Genomic DNA, 12,318 nt, shown 5'->3' on the forward strand with positions numbered 1-12,318 from the left:
TAGATTGTTTAAATGACCAAAATACCCTTCACTATAATAAATTTGACTGTAGAGAAAAACAATTAGTTTATATTCCACATTTCACACAACACCAATCTTACATACAAATTCAAGATAATAGAACAGCTAAGTTCCACAAACACTTATTCACTAAAGAAACGACCAGCTTAAGCAGCTAACACCCATTTAAGAAAATAACATACTACACAGTACGAAGAACACTAGACTGGAAAGAATAGCTTCATATCTTCACTGCTTTCTTGATTGTCCTGATGGATGACTTAAAGAAGTTGCTCCCAACCACACGATCTTCATCACCGTCTTCGTCAGACCCAATTACGACGGGCTTCTTACCTATGCAATCGACACTCTTTTTCATCCCCAAGATCACAGAAGGAGAGTATGGAACTGGCCTAAAGGCCCTAGCACTCTCACACCTCTCAAGTCCCCTCTCCTTTCCACTCGTCACCTTTCTCTCCTTCCCTTCAAAGCTCTTACTACTTCCAACACCTTTACCAAACACCATTTTACCTCCACTTTCCATCTCAACCACGTGTTCTTTTCCCTTGTTTGCTTGGACTACTTGTTGTGGCTTGATCTCCTCATCGACCTGTTTTCGATCCACTTTTTCTTCTGATGCTGGGAACTTTAAAATCTTGATATCTTTCTGTGGGTTCATGAGGTTCAGTTTTTGGATTATTTCATCAGTCTTGTTCTTCTCATCTTCATTGGTGTTCCCATGAGGTGAGTCCACCGAAAAGCCTTCCTTCGCATCTTCTAATAGCATTTGGAGCCACTTCTCTACATTTCCCTTCCCACGTTGCTTTCTGTACTCTTCGTCCTCCTCTCTTTCTGGGCTTTGGACAACCGAACGCACCACGCTCGTCTTCTTTATAATACCTTCTTCGACAATCTCTAATCTCTTAAGCTCATCCTCAATTGGTGTTTCATTCTCCACTACAATCAAAGATCTATTATATTCATCGTTCTTCTCCACGAATAAATTGTTTGCTACCAATTCCTTCTCTTCCTCTTCTTTTTCTTCTTGGTCTTTATGAGATAAACTGGCTTCTGATGCTTTATGCTCTTCCTCTAGAAATGCTCTCAGTTCTTTCTGTAAAGCTTTCTTTGGCCTGATTCCTGGCAAATACAGCTTGGGCTTATTGTCTCTTTCTTCTGATAGAGTATCCTCCTCTACCCTCGATCTCTTCCTGGCGTGCTCCCAATGAGGTCGGATCTGTTTCTCAAGCTCATCTCTTTGTTTAAATCTTCTACGTAGTTCTTTCTCCGCGGAATCACAAACCGCTTTCTGTGCTTCGAGCCTTGCCGTGAGCGCACTTGTTGCTGCTTGGTTCAATCTAATCTGCTCCTTATAAACGACACTCCTACAAGAGAGAACAAGAGACATAAATAATCTAAAATCATAAAAAATCATATTCCGGGGGGTTTTCCATTAACGGGTTCTTAATCGGCCTTACTGATGCATAGCATCTCGAATCATCTTTTCTAGAAGAGTTCTGTAGGAAGATTGTGCCTCTGCTAGCCGCCTGGACTTCTCTGCCCTTCTACGACGCTTTATTAGTGCTGATTCCAAGTCTTGAAGCGCGATTCTTTCCACGTCATTCTTCTGCTTCATCTCATCCAATTCTTCGTCCAATTTTCTTATCTCAGCTTGCATCTCTTCTCTCTGCCTCAGAGAATCTCTGGCCATGGCAATGGCCAGATACGGGTTGGTACCCATTTCAGGATTTTCGTTTTCTTTCGAGATACTCGGTCTGAACATCTGGATTGATTTGCAGAGAGATTCATCGTCATCAACCAAGAATTTTCCTGAAGCTGTAACAGACAAAAGAAAAGAAGATATTTGTTATAAAGCCTATAAAAACTATAGAAACTGAGGTGTATAAAATTCTTCTACCAACCGTTTGCGGGGGAATGAGGCCTCAATCTTCTATTGAGATCGACAGACCTCAGAACTGATGATGTATCCCAAGAATCTCTTCGAGACAAAACAATGGCAGCAGGAGCGAGGCCTACTTTCAATTTTGTTTCATTAAAATGTTGTGGAAAAGCATGTGAGTCCACCGTTTGGGAATCGTTCAATTCTTCATTCTCACCTTCATAGAACAATAGTGAGAACGCTCTATTCCTGTTCAAATTGTAAAAAATCCACATCACTGATTTCACAATTCCGGTTTTCTATGTAGAGATGAAATACGAATTATAAAATTAAAAGAACCCACCTGAAGTCCGAGTTTGAAGAAGCGAATATTGAAAGAAATTGGTTTACAGAGATACCCAGTTGAAGATCCCACCATGGAACAAGATATTCTAAGTTGTTGTGTTTCTTCTTACATACTTGCCATTGCAACACCCTCAGATTACTAGGAACAGTTAGCCCTCCCCCTGCAATCCCAACAAAATGACCCTAAAATCGTTAGTCTCACAGTATAATTTGAGGTGAATTTCATAAAAGGTGGTTCTTTTAAATCTTTACTTGAGCAAGGAAACCAGTGATCCATCTCCCAAGCAAGAGGAGAAGCCGAATCTGCATAGTAATACAAAACATTTCCATATGGATCTACTCGAAATTTTGCAGGGTCGAAGCCAGCATTCCTGAAAATTCTCCCAAAAAATTCAGAAATTCAGAAATTCATCAATTTTATATTAAAAAATGGTTCCTTTTGGGACCTAGAGAACCAAATTTAAGTGCTCACCCTAGGTGGTTGAGTTGCTTCCATAGAAGACTGGCAAAAATTTTGGGTTTTGTTGGAGGTTTTGCTTCCGAATCGATAATTGGGAACATTTGATCTAAGTCCTTAGCTCTTGAAGCCTACAAAACAGAACAAAAAAAATCAGAGAGAGGGAGATGGGTTTAAGAAAATCCTATAATCTGATTGATCCACTTGAGATATAGCCAAACAAACACAGAGAGGGGGGAGAGAGATTAACACAGAAATTCACATCTAAAAAAACCAAATTATCGTGTAAAATGGAAGATTATCTAACAAATTCACCTTCTGAAAATCGAAATTCATGCAAAATCATGGATACCCAGAACCACAATTTGACGAAATTCGAGCAAAAACCAAAGAAGAAAAGAAACCCAGAGACGGAAAAGAGACTGAACTTTTTTTTCTTACCTCCTGAGAAGGTAAAACGTACGGAATAGGAGTGAAAGGAGGGCCATTTCTGTAGGGATTGAGATGGGGATCTCGACAGAGCTTGGCGTATACTTTGGGGTATCCGAGGCCTTGATCGATCACCATCTCTTCTTCTGTTAATGTTAATCTGGCCGCCATGTGTTGATGTTTGATGTTCTTCTTTTACAAGAGAACGCAACCAATGAGAACTGAGATGGAAAGAGAGAGAAAGGTTATAGATGAGCAAAATAAGAGTTTGAGAATTGCATATAACGGTCGATTCATTTGAAAAGGCTAAAGATTATGTTTTCAAATTTGTGCCACGTCAGTACTGGTTGTGGGTCTAACGGCTAGTTGGTTAGATATATCGCTGTCTCTAACAAATAAAAGTCAACCCCAAATGGAATAAACTCAATTACTGGTAATAACTTTTAAAAAGACAAGATGGCCCTCCAAATACAGAAGAATCACATAATTTGTTGGGATCATGGTTTCAAAACTCGGTTTGCCGTCTCGTCTTGTTCAAGGATGAAATCGAGTTGTCTCGGACGAGATAAATCTTTTAAGTCGGTATACACTGACTTATTTATATATATATATTTAAATAAAAATAATTATAATTCTTTTAATAATAAAATAAAGGATATTAGAGATGTTTAATTATAAATTCATTTTTTATTTATATAAAAAATATATAATTTTAAAAAATAATTATTGTAATAAGAAGTTACAAAATCCCTATTGACTCGACTGAGATTTTACAATTATCATCAGAGGCATCTCATTTATCTCGCGAGATGGTGCGAAGATTGAGACACCGTGTATATCCATCTCGTTTTTATATTTGAGAGATTTAAAATCCTGGTTTGGAAAAGATTTATATTTGAGAGATTAATTCAAGAGACCTAACTGTTGCTTTTTTAGTATAAAAACTCCTTTGGAGTTGTCAAAACTCCTAGGAAACCATATTGTATAAAGTTTGTTACTCACCAATCCTTACTTTCAAGTTTGTTAGTGGTTAATTGGCTACAAGATAATAAAGGAAAAAAAATTACAAGAACTTACCAAAAAAAAAAAAAAAAGAGTTAATTTTCACAGTTGAATTTTATTTTTAAATTTGGTTGTTTGGTGGCCACCTAATTTCAATACCTTCAATCAAATTCAAAAAATATTTTTTATTATTATTATTTTTTCTATTGAATTTGAGTTTTTCCATGAAATCTAGAAGTTTGTGGCGTAGAGTTTCCAATTTGATAATTCATATAGATCCAACGTCCCTTAGTAAGATTCTAAATCTTACTATCCTAGTCATGCTAATTTGATTCATAAAGTATGGTTTGTTTAGTAACAAACTTGATACGGGAGTTTTTGTAATAAAATTATAATAGATAGGTCTGCCTGGTGAATCTTTCTTTATATTTATTAATTAAAGGAATTAAAAATGAATTTACACTTTTGAGCAAGGAGCGACTAATTGCGTATCACCCATTACTAATTGCACTCCATCACTTAATCTTTGCACTTCATTACATAATCTTTGTCCGATTGCATTCAAAACTAAGGATTGCATTTTTTTTTTAAATAGAAAATATTAAAAAATAATATAAATTATTATATTTATAAAAATAATGAATTTTTAAAAATTACAAAGTGAGGGTGCACCCTTGCAGGTGGCCTTTGAAGAATTAATGCTCATACTGGATATCAAATTCATGACCTACGAACATTAACTATTTATCGGTTTAAAATTATCATTGAGCCAATCTCTTAGGGTTTTATTTTTCAATTATTACATATGCAATATGGATGAAAACGAATTTTCCATCGAATGAGCATAACAAGTCAACCCCTTTCGAACTTTCAAAACCATGTGTGGAGGGTGATTTGCCAGAACTTGAACAACTAGGAGTGTTTGTCCTTCTCATCCAAGTCGATTTGTGAGTAATCAACTTGATTCGACTAATTGGTCATTTAGAGGCGAGTTTTAAAACTATGCGTTATGTTACATTTATACACTAATACAAGTGAAAGGGTATTTTTAGTAAACTTATTTTATTTTTTTAAATTCATTTTGCGAATTTCTGATCACGTTAGGCTGTTTTCATCAAATTCAAAACCAAAGGCAAAGAGACATTGATGGGATCGGATCCGGTTCTACCTTTTTGGTTTGAACCTAAGAATAAGATATCTAGCAAAAAGTCACTTTTCCCACTAAGTACACTCCACCACCAGCTGGACCCCAACTCCACCACCTAAGGAGATCATCATTGTGGCTAGTAATGGGCTTTTCAAAAACGTCCCCGCTTATACACGTGGCAACATGCAGAATTTGAGACCCACAATTCAATTTTTCCCACCAATTGATCAACTTTCAAGATATAATTCATTGATAGTTGTAACTAATGATTATTTATTGAAAAATGCTGAAGTAATATTAAAATTAAAATTGACCTCGATTCTCACTTTGCTGACGTGGATTTATGCATGGAATCAAACCACAGAAGCTTTTTCATTGAGATCAATGTCAAATAGCCTCTATTACTATGTGTGCACCTCCACATCAGCAATGCGAGAATCGCTGTCACTTGTAATGTTACTCCAACATGACTCTTTTCTATTAGTTTATTTTTTTTTAGAAGTTTTATTATCACACCAACTTTTACTTATGCCATGCCAATATTTTAAAGGATTTTCCCCAAAATGTATGTGCATAACTTAGGTAGAAATTCTGATTTTGATACATTGCTCACTTTAATTTCTAAAACATGTATTTCGAGTTCCGTCATTTTTATAATCAATGAATTTACTGGTATATCTACAAAATTCATGGATATTAAAAGTAATAAACCAAAATGTTCGTAGGTTCCAAAAATGACAAACGCATATTTTGAGAATTAAAATGAACAATGTTCTGAACTCATAATTTCGTCATATTCAATGCACGAATGGAGATTCACCCATTATCAAGGGCGGAGCCAGGATTTACTTGTAGTGGGGGCAAACTATGGTTAATTGTATAGTTAAAGAATTTGAAAATGAATGATTTTAGGTTAGAGATTTTTTATTAGAAGTTGAAGAAGGCCTAGTCAAGAGGCAATGTCATCAACAAAAAATTGAGGGTGAGGGTGAGGGTGAGGGTGAGGTAGGGTGGGGATTTAAGGGAGGTGAGGGAGTGGGGCTAAATGGGGCATATAATTAGTTTAAAATCTAGGGTTGTCTCAAAGTCCTGAGGGGGTAATTGCCGCCACCAGCTCCTTACTAGCTCCACTCCTGTCCATTAAATGATCTATCTCAAATGTAGATAACCATTCTTTATTTTTAATGATCACACCCCATTCAACCTCATTTCTTCACCAAGAAGCTTGTCAAGATAAAAACACCATCTACAATAGAGGATGGAATAGCTTTGCTGGCCAACTTATCATCTTCTTACAAAGAATCTTAGGGAGAGAGAGACAGAGAGAGAGCACATCTCCACCTAGTATTTTTTAGAAAATCTTAGATTATTAGATCAACAACTTCAACTGCATGACCCAGATATGAATTAAATTCATAACTAAAACTACAAAAGGATACATGAGAAACCAATAATTTTAAGGGTGGTATAAGTGCTTTTACCTGCATTGGTTGGCTTTGTTATTGGCTTCAGTAGACCACATCATTCCAGTCCAGCCTATGGAATCTTGTGTAAAAACCCATGATATAGAACCATATACACTGTAAATTTAGTACTAATTAATTAACATTTCTAAGATGAGACATAATAGTTTAGGTGGACGTATTGAGAATATCTTAAATAGATTGCTTCCATTGATCAATAGATTCAGTTATATATAAATATGGAGAAATTGAAGAGGATATGCTACATCATGGTTTTAAAACTAGGTTTCGTGTCCTGTCTCGTCCATGTAGATACTGAGTCGTCTCAAATGAGTTTTCCGATACGTTTGAGACGTCTCATTCAAAAATAATAGTAATAAATGAATGTAGGATTATAAATCTCATCCGAAAAATTGACTTGTCCATCCGTCTCGTCCATGCCTGATACTGAGATGACTTAGACGATGTATCTCGATCTCAAACGAGTTTTGAAATCATGTGCTACATAGAATTAGTGTTGGGTGGATAAAGTGGATGAGTGCACTGGAGTATTTTATAAAAGTCTTGATAATCTGACGCCCCCCCTCTAACATGTGCCCCATACTCCCCCATCACAAAATCATAAATCATTTGCCTCGAGATGCATAAGAATAAGATTTTAAAATTTTAATTATTTAAATGACCAAAATACCCTTCACTATAATTTATTTGAAGTTCTCTCTTACCAAAAACAAGAAGTTCATATTTTATACTTTATATCCCACATTACACACAGCACTAATCTTACCTAAAGATAATAGAACGGCTAAGTTATATTAAATGTCAAAAAAGCCTTATTTAAAATTGGAGAAAAAAATTACTTAAAGGACTTTGACGTAGGGACTTTTTTCTAAATAGTCCCTATGCTTTGGGTGGTCTATTAATAGTCCTTTTAGTAAAAAAAAAATTTCTTAACGGTCCCGAACCTCATCTCCCACATTTCTCATGATTGAATGTCCTAACCATTCAAATTCATCGTTGTCATCTAAAAAAATTGGATTTTTGACATCTTAATCAAGTTTTGGATGTTGAAAAGTAAGAATAAGTCATTTTCAAGGGTTTTTACATAGAAGTTTTTCAAACATTTTGAAGATGTAAATGAAAAATTAGGATTTTTTTTATAACTTTTTTCTTAGTTTTGGAAGAAAATTGATCAAGAATGATTCTTTTTGGTTGAAATGATCTAAACAAGTTGTTATCTCAAATTTTTAGTTGACTTTTCCATGTATTTTAGTCGAAAAATTCAAAAATTGTAAATTAAAAATTGATGGATTTTACTAGTGTCAAGTTTACCACTTTTTATTTGACAATAAATTACAAGTATCGAGTTCGACAGTAATAGTGGTAAGTTCGACAATAAAAATTGTGAACTCGACACTAAATGAAAAAGCGCTGAGTTCGACAATAAATAAAAAGTGGTGAACTTGACAATAAATAAAAGAATAGTGAGTTCATCAATAATAAGTAAGAGCGGAACTAGTAAAGAGTTGGTGAGGGCAATTACCCCCACAGAACTTTGAGACACCCCTATAATCTTAACTAATTATATACCCCATTTGTCTCAGCTCCCTCCCCCCCCACCCTCACTCAGCTCCCTCCCATTCCTCCTCCCCCCCCCCCCCCCCCAATCAATTTTTTGTTGATGACATTGCCTTTTGACCGGGCCTTCTCATATACTAATTGGAAATGACCTAAATATCATTTTCTTCAATTTCTAAACAAAAACCTTTGAATGTCTCCCTAAATTATTCATCTTCAAGTTCTTCAACTATACAACTAACCATAGTTTGCCCCCACTACAAGAAAATCTTGGCCTAACCTTAATAATGAGGGACCATAAGAAATAAAAAGTTTACTAAATGTACTATCAAACTACCGCCCAAAATTTAGGGACTACTTAGAAATAAATCCTTCCGCCAAGATCTTTTGAGTAATATTTTTCAAAATTGTTTCAAGACGGCCATAGGTGCAAAGTGAATCGATTTGTTGTACAACTTATTTTTGGTTCTATGTGCCACCAAATCTACAAAATCAGATTTGTTTCAATCTCCCTATAGAATTTAACTTTGTTTGCCATGAGAATCATTGTTAACAAAGAGTGTACTCGATTCTTTTCATCATCCTCTAATGGTCAACAAATAAGTACACATTTTATATGCCTGTTGAAATATGAATACTTAATAGTTAGAGTTAGATTAATCTGATATCTAAATTTGATGTCATGAACATGATTAAATTTTCTACTTTTAACATGCCCTGCAAAGAATGTAGATCAGTAAATAAAATCCTTTAGTACAACTTAGAATTTTGGGTGAATTACTATTTCATGAGTTGAATTTGACGAATTTACAATTACGTCTCACTGCTCAATATAATTACCAAAACATGAACATGAACAATAACGAATTTAGAGGTTTTAACGTGCGAAATTGTCACCTTAAACATGCAAAATAGTCACTTTTGAAACCTCCAAATTTGTTTTCGTTCTCACGTTTTGGTAATTAAAATGAATAGTGAGCCGAAATATTAAATTCATCAAAAGTTGATCATGTTTTCATAAATATTATTTTTAACATTGTAACTTGCTTAGATACTCAAGTTATATATGTACTGAAAACGTTTATGAAACTAAATAATCCAAATATCTCGCATTGCGTTTGAATAGAGCTTCTTGACGACTTCTACTCCTGCGGGGAATTAACAAATGTTTGGATAGATTTTTTGCTTTAACGCGTAATAGTTTTTGCTCTTACGGGGAGAGATTTTTTCTTTTTGTGGAGAAGTTCTAAGGACCTGCTCTTCTGTGGAGAGATTTTTTACTCTTGCAGGAAGTGATTGAACTTTTGCTCTTGCACGGAGAGGTGTATCCACAAAGGCCCTTGATCTCCGGATAAATTCCATTAAATAGAGAGATGATTCAAGTAGCATTTACATAACGAACATCGTTAACATCAATTAACATCATTTAATCTAATGATTCGGTGCATCTATAAACACCGTAATATAATACATCTTATGATTCTCTAATATGTGCAACCTACCCTGAGTGAATCCACTAACGTGGTGCCCAATTTTGAGACCAAATGAAGAAGGAATGTCTCCCAACTCATTTTAGTGCCACCCATTTAACCAAATTTCCAATGGCCCAAACACCGAATCTTCTAACCATTGAGACCACCAGTTTCAGCATCTGAAGAAGAAGAAGATTTAGATTTGGATACCCTAGACCATGAAGAACAATCCATTTTCCTCAGTTTCACAAGCAAAAATAACACAATCCCACACCCAAAACCCAAAGCAGCACTTGACCCAGTTAAAGAAACTGCAGCACAAACCAACATCACAAATGATTCTTCCTTACTATTCATATCTTTTGAAGCCATAGCCAATTCAATCCCCGAGAAAAGTAAAAGAACTCCCAATATACCAATTGGAAACTCACTCAGAATCCTCACAAACGAGTTTCCAAAAACAAGACCCAATATCAATTTCGCAACACCTAAGAAGAACACAGAAGCACCACTTCTTCCCCCAAATCTGTACTGCCCTGCCAACCCTCCTGCGCCATGGCAACAAGGCATGGCTCCAAACCAACACCCAACCAAATTCATGGCTCCAACACTAATTGAAACCGTTGTCGCCGAGGCCGATCTTTCTGGGAAGAGATCGGTGGATAATTTACAGACAGCAATCACAGAATTCAGAACTGAGAGAGGAATTTGTGGGATTGCAGCTCGAACGAATCCGATTTTCCAATCTTCCCATGTGATCTTCACTACTTGAATTTTCGATGGACCCAATTTGAGATTTTTAATTATTGAAGGATCCCGAATGAAACAGAGCAATAACCCAAGTAAGAAAATCAAAAGGGCAGCTGGAATTGAAGATAAAATACGTAAAATTCTGTTATTGCGATGTCGAAGAACAGAGGGATTTGAGGAGCTGGGTTGTTCTAATTCTTGCAAAGATTCATCCCCATTTCCATCTCCATCATCACCAGAACCAGTCATTAGAACTATAAAGACAAAAGCTGACAAAGCAAGAATCAACCCATCGAGACCAATCCATGGGCGATCAGACCCAGATTTACCAGTTGAGAAATCCTGATTGTAACGGATGTATTTGATGGCAGAGAAGGCAAAGGAGAGACCTTGAGAGAGTTGAACCCCACGAACAACAGGTAAGGGTATGAAGCGATAGAGGACAGACATGAGACCAGTGACGCCGAGTATGAGGAGGACAGAAGCAGTGGAGATGCCAGCAGCCATGATTTGAGGGATTGTGAGATGAGTTTGTGATTCAGAGATGGCGACAGCAGCGATGGACTTCATGGGTTGGACGGGCATTGGGATACCAAAGAGGAGACCAGTGAGGATGTTGTAGAGAGCAGTGAAGATGAGAGTGGTGCCGAGATCGAGATGGTTGACTATGGAGAGAGCAAGAACGATTGGGATGTAGGTTCCAAGGTCACCTACTGAGCCACTAAGTTCTGACCAGATTGGAGTCTTGAGGCGGAAGATATTGGTGATGGGTAGGCGGCGCCACCTTTGCTGAAGGAGAGGAGATGTTGTTTGGGCTGCTGGGGACTCCATTTCAGTCTTTCTGTGAGTGGCTGTGTGTGTGTGAGAGAGAGAAGACGACTTTGTTTGTTTGACGAGTTGGTTTCTTATGTTGATGATTGAGGAGAGAATGATATTTCTCATCTCATCTGGGTAGGTGTAGTTCGTTGGATGGCCGATGAACAACGACGTTGTATACAATGGAATTTCATTCACTTGAAAGGGCGACTTTTCGGATTCACGAAGAGGTCAGAGAGATTGATGGGATGATATTTCTTACTTATCTCATCTGGGTAGTTCGTTGGATAGTTGGTGAACAACGACGTTGCACCCTAGAATTTCATTCACTTAAAAGGCAAACTTTTCGGATTCACGAAGAGGTAGAGATTGATTGGAGCGGATCCACTGTAGTCTGTAGTACTATTTTTTTCCCGAAGTTCCGTGCAGTAGTTTTAGATGGTTCAGATATGAGACACGTAGCATAATAATAAATTAATGCGGTGTAGATTTAAGAGTTCAGCGACCCTTGACTTTCAAAACCTTTGATGAAGGGTTTGAAAAGGATTTTTTTTTTTTTTTCTTTCAAATCTGATCTATATTCACAAAATAAGTGGATTTGGATAGTTATTGAATTTCAACATTGATCAATCAAGACTGGTGGACAAATCTCTACAAGAAAGTAGTACCATATAGGATCCGCTCCCCATATGATTGGCATGTTAGCGAGAAGGGAGCGGATCCTATGAAGTGCGGTTTCCTCTTTAACTCTCTCCGTAGCTCGTTCCAACGGTTGAGGGTGTGCCATGTCATCAAGGTGGTTTCATCCAATTGTTTATGTCTAGGAAGTTCATTGGCCAGCCATCTATTTTAAAACATTAGATTGGAGTCCCCAAAAAAATTTTTTTCCAAATCTAATATAAATCATAAATCCAACACATATGTATTGTTATTTTTATTTGATTTAATGTTCTTTCGAT

General features: G+C 36.5%; 2 protein-coding genes across 2 annotated transcripts; both read right to left on the reverse strand.

The window, feature by feature from the left end:
• Positions 1 to 64: 64 nt before the first annotated feature.
• Positions 65 to 3,402, reverse strand: LOC147411956 (trichohyalin). The gene is made up of 7 exons (XM_086454504.1): positions 3,144 to 3,402; positions 2,718 to 2,833; positions 2,498 to 2,616; positions 2,244 to 2,406; positions 1,923 to 2,149; positions 1,479 to 1,836; positions 65 to 1,385 (listed from the first exon to the last, which is right to left on the reverse strand). Exons 1-7 carry the CDS (start codon positions 3,300 to 3,302, stop codon positions 242 to 244), a joined length of 2,286 nt encoding a protein of 761 aa, XP_086310630.1. The 5' UTR covers positions 3,303 to 3,402; the 3' UTR covers positions 65 to 241.
• Positions 3,403 to 9,539: 6,137 nt separating this feature from the next.
• Positions 9,540 to 11,480, reverse strand: MOT2 (sulfate transmembrane transporter). The gene has a single exon (XM_086454519.1). The coding sequence runs from the start codon at positions 11,372 to 11,374 to the stop codon at positions 9,944 to 9,946; it is 1,431 nt and encodes a 476-aa protein (XP_086310645.1). The 5' UTR covers positions 11,375 to 11,480; the 3' UTR covers positions 9,540 to 9,943.
• Positions 11,481 to 12,318: the final 838 nt, after the last annotated feature.

Source organism: Akebia trifoliata, chromosome 1, assembly GCF_017979445.1.
Source record: "Akebia trifoliata isolate Shusen 1 chromosome 1, ASM1797944v1, whole genome shotgun sequence".
Lineage (NCBI taxonomy): Eukaryota > Viridiplantae > Streptophyta > Magnoliopsida > Ranunculales > Lardizabalaceae > Akebia > Akebia trifoliata.

Excerpts from the sequence above, each read along its gene's own strand:
- LOC147411956 (XM_086454504.1), bottom strand. The coding sequence starts at position 3,302 with ATGGCGGCCAGATTAACATTAACAGAAGAAGAGATGGTGATCGATCAA. Across the intron at positions 2,150-2,243 it reads TCTTCAAACTCGGACTTCAG|GAATAGAGCGTTCTCACTAT; the intron begins GTGGGTTCTTTT and ends CAATTTGAACAG. Across the intron at positions 1,837-1,922 it reads GCCTCATTCCCCCGCAAACG|CTTCAGGAAAATTCTTGGTT; the intron begins GTTGGTAGAAGA and ends TGTCTGTTACAG.
- MOT2 (XM_086454519.1), bottom strand. The coding sequence starts at position 11,374 with ATGGAGTCCCCAGCAGCCCAAACAACATCTCCTCTCCTTCAGCAAAGG.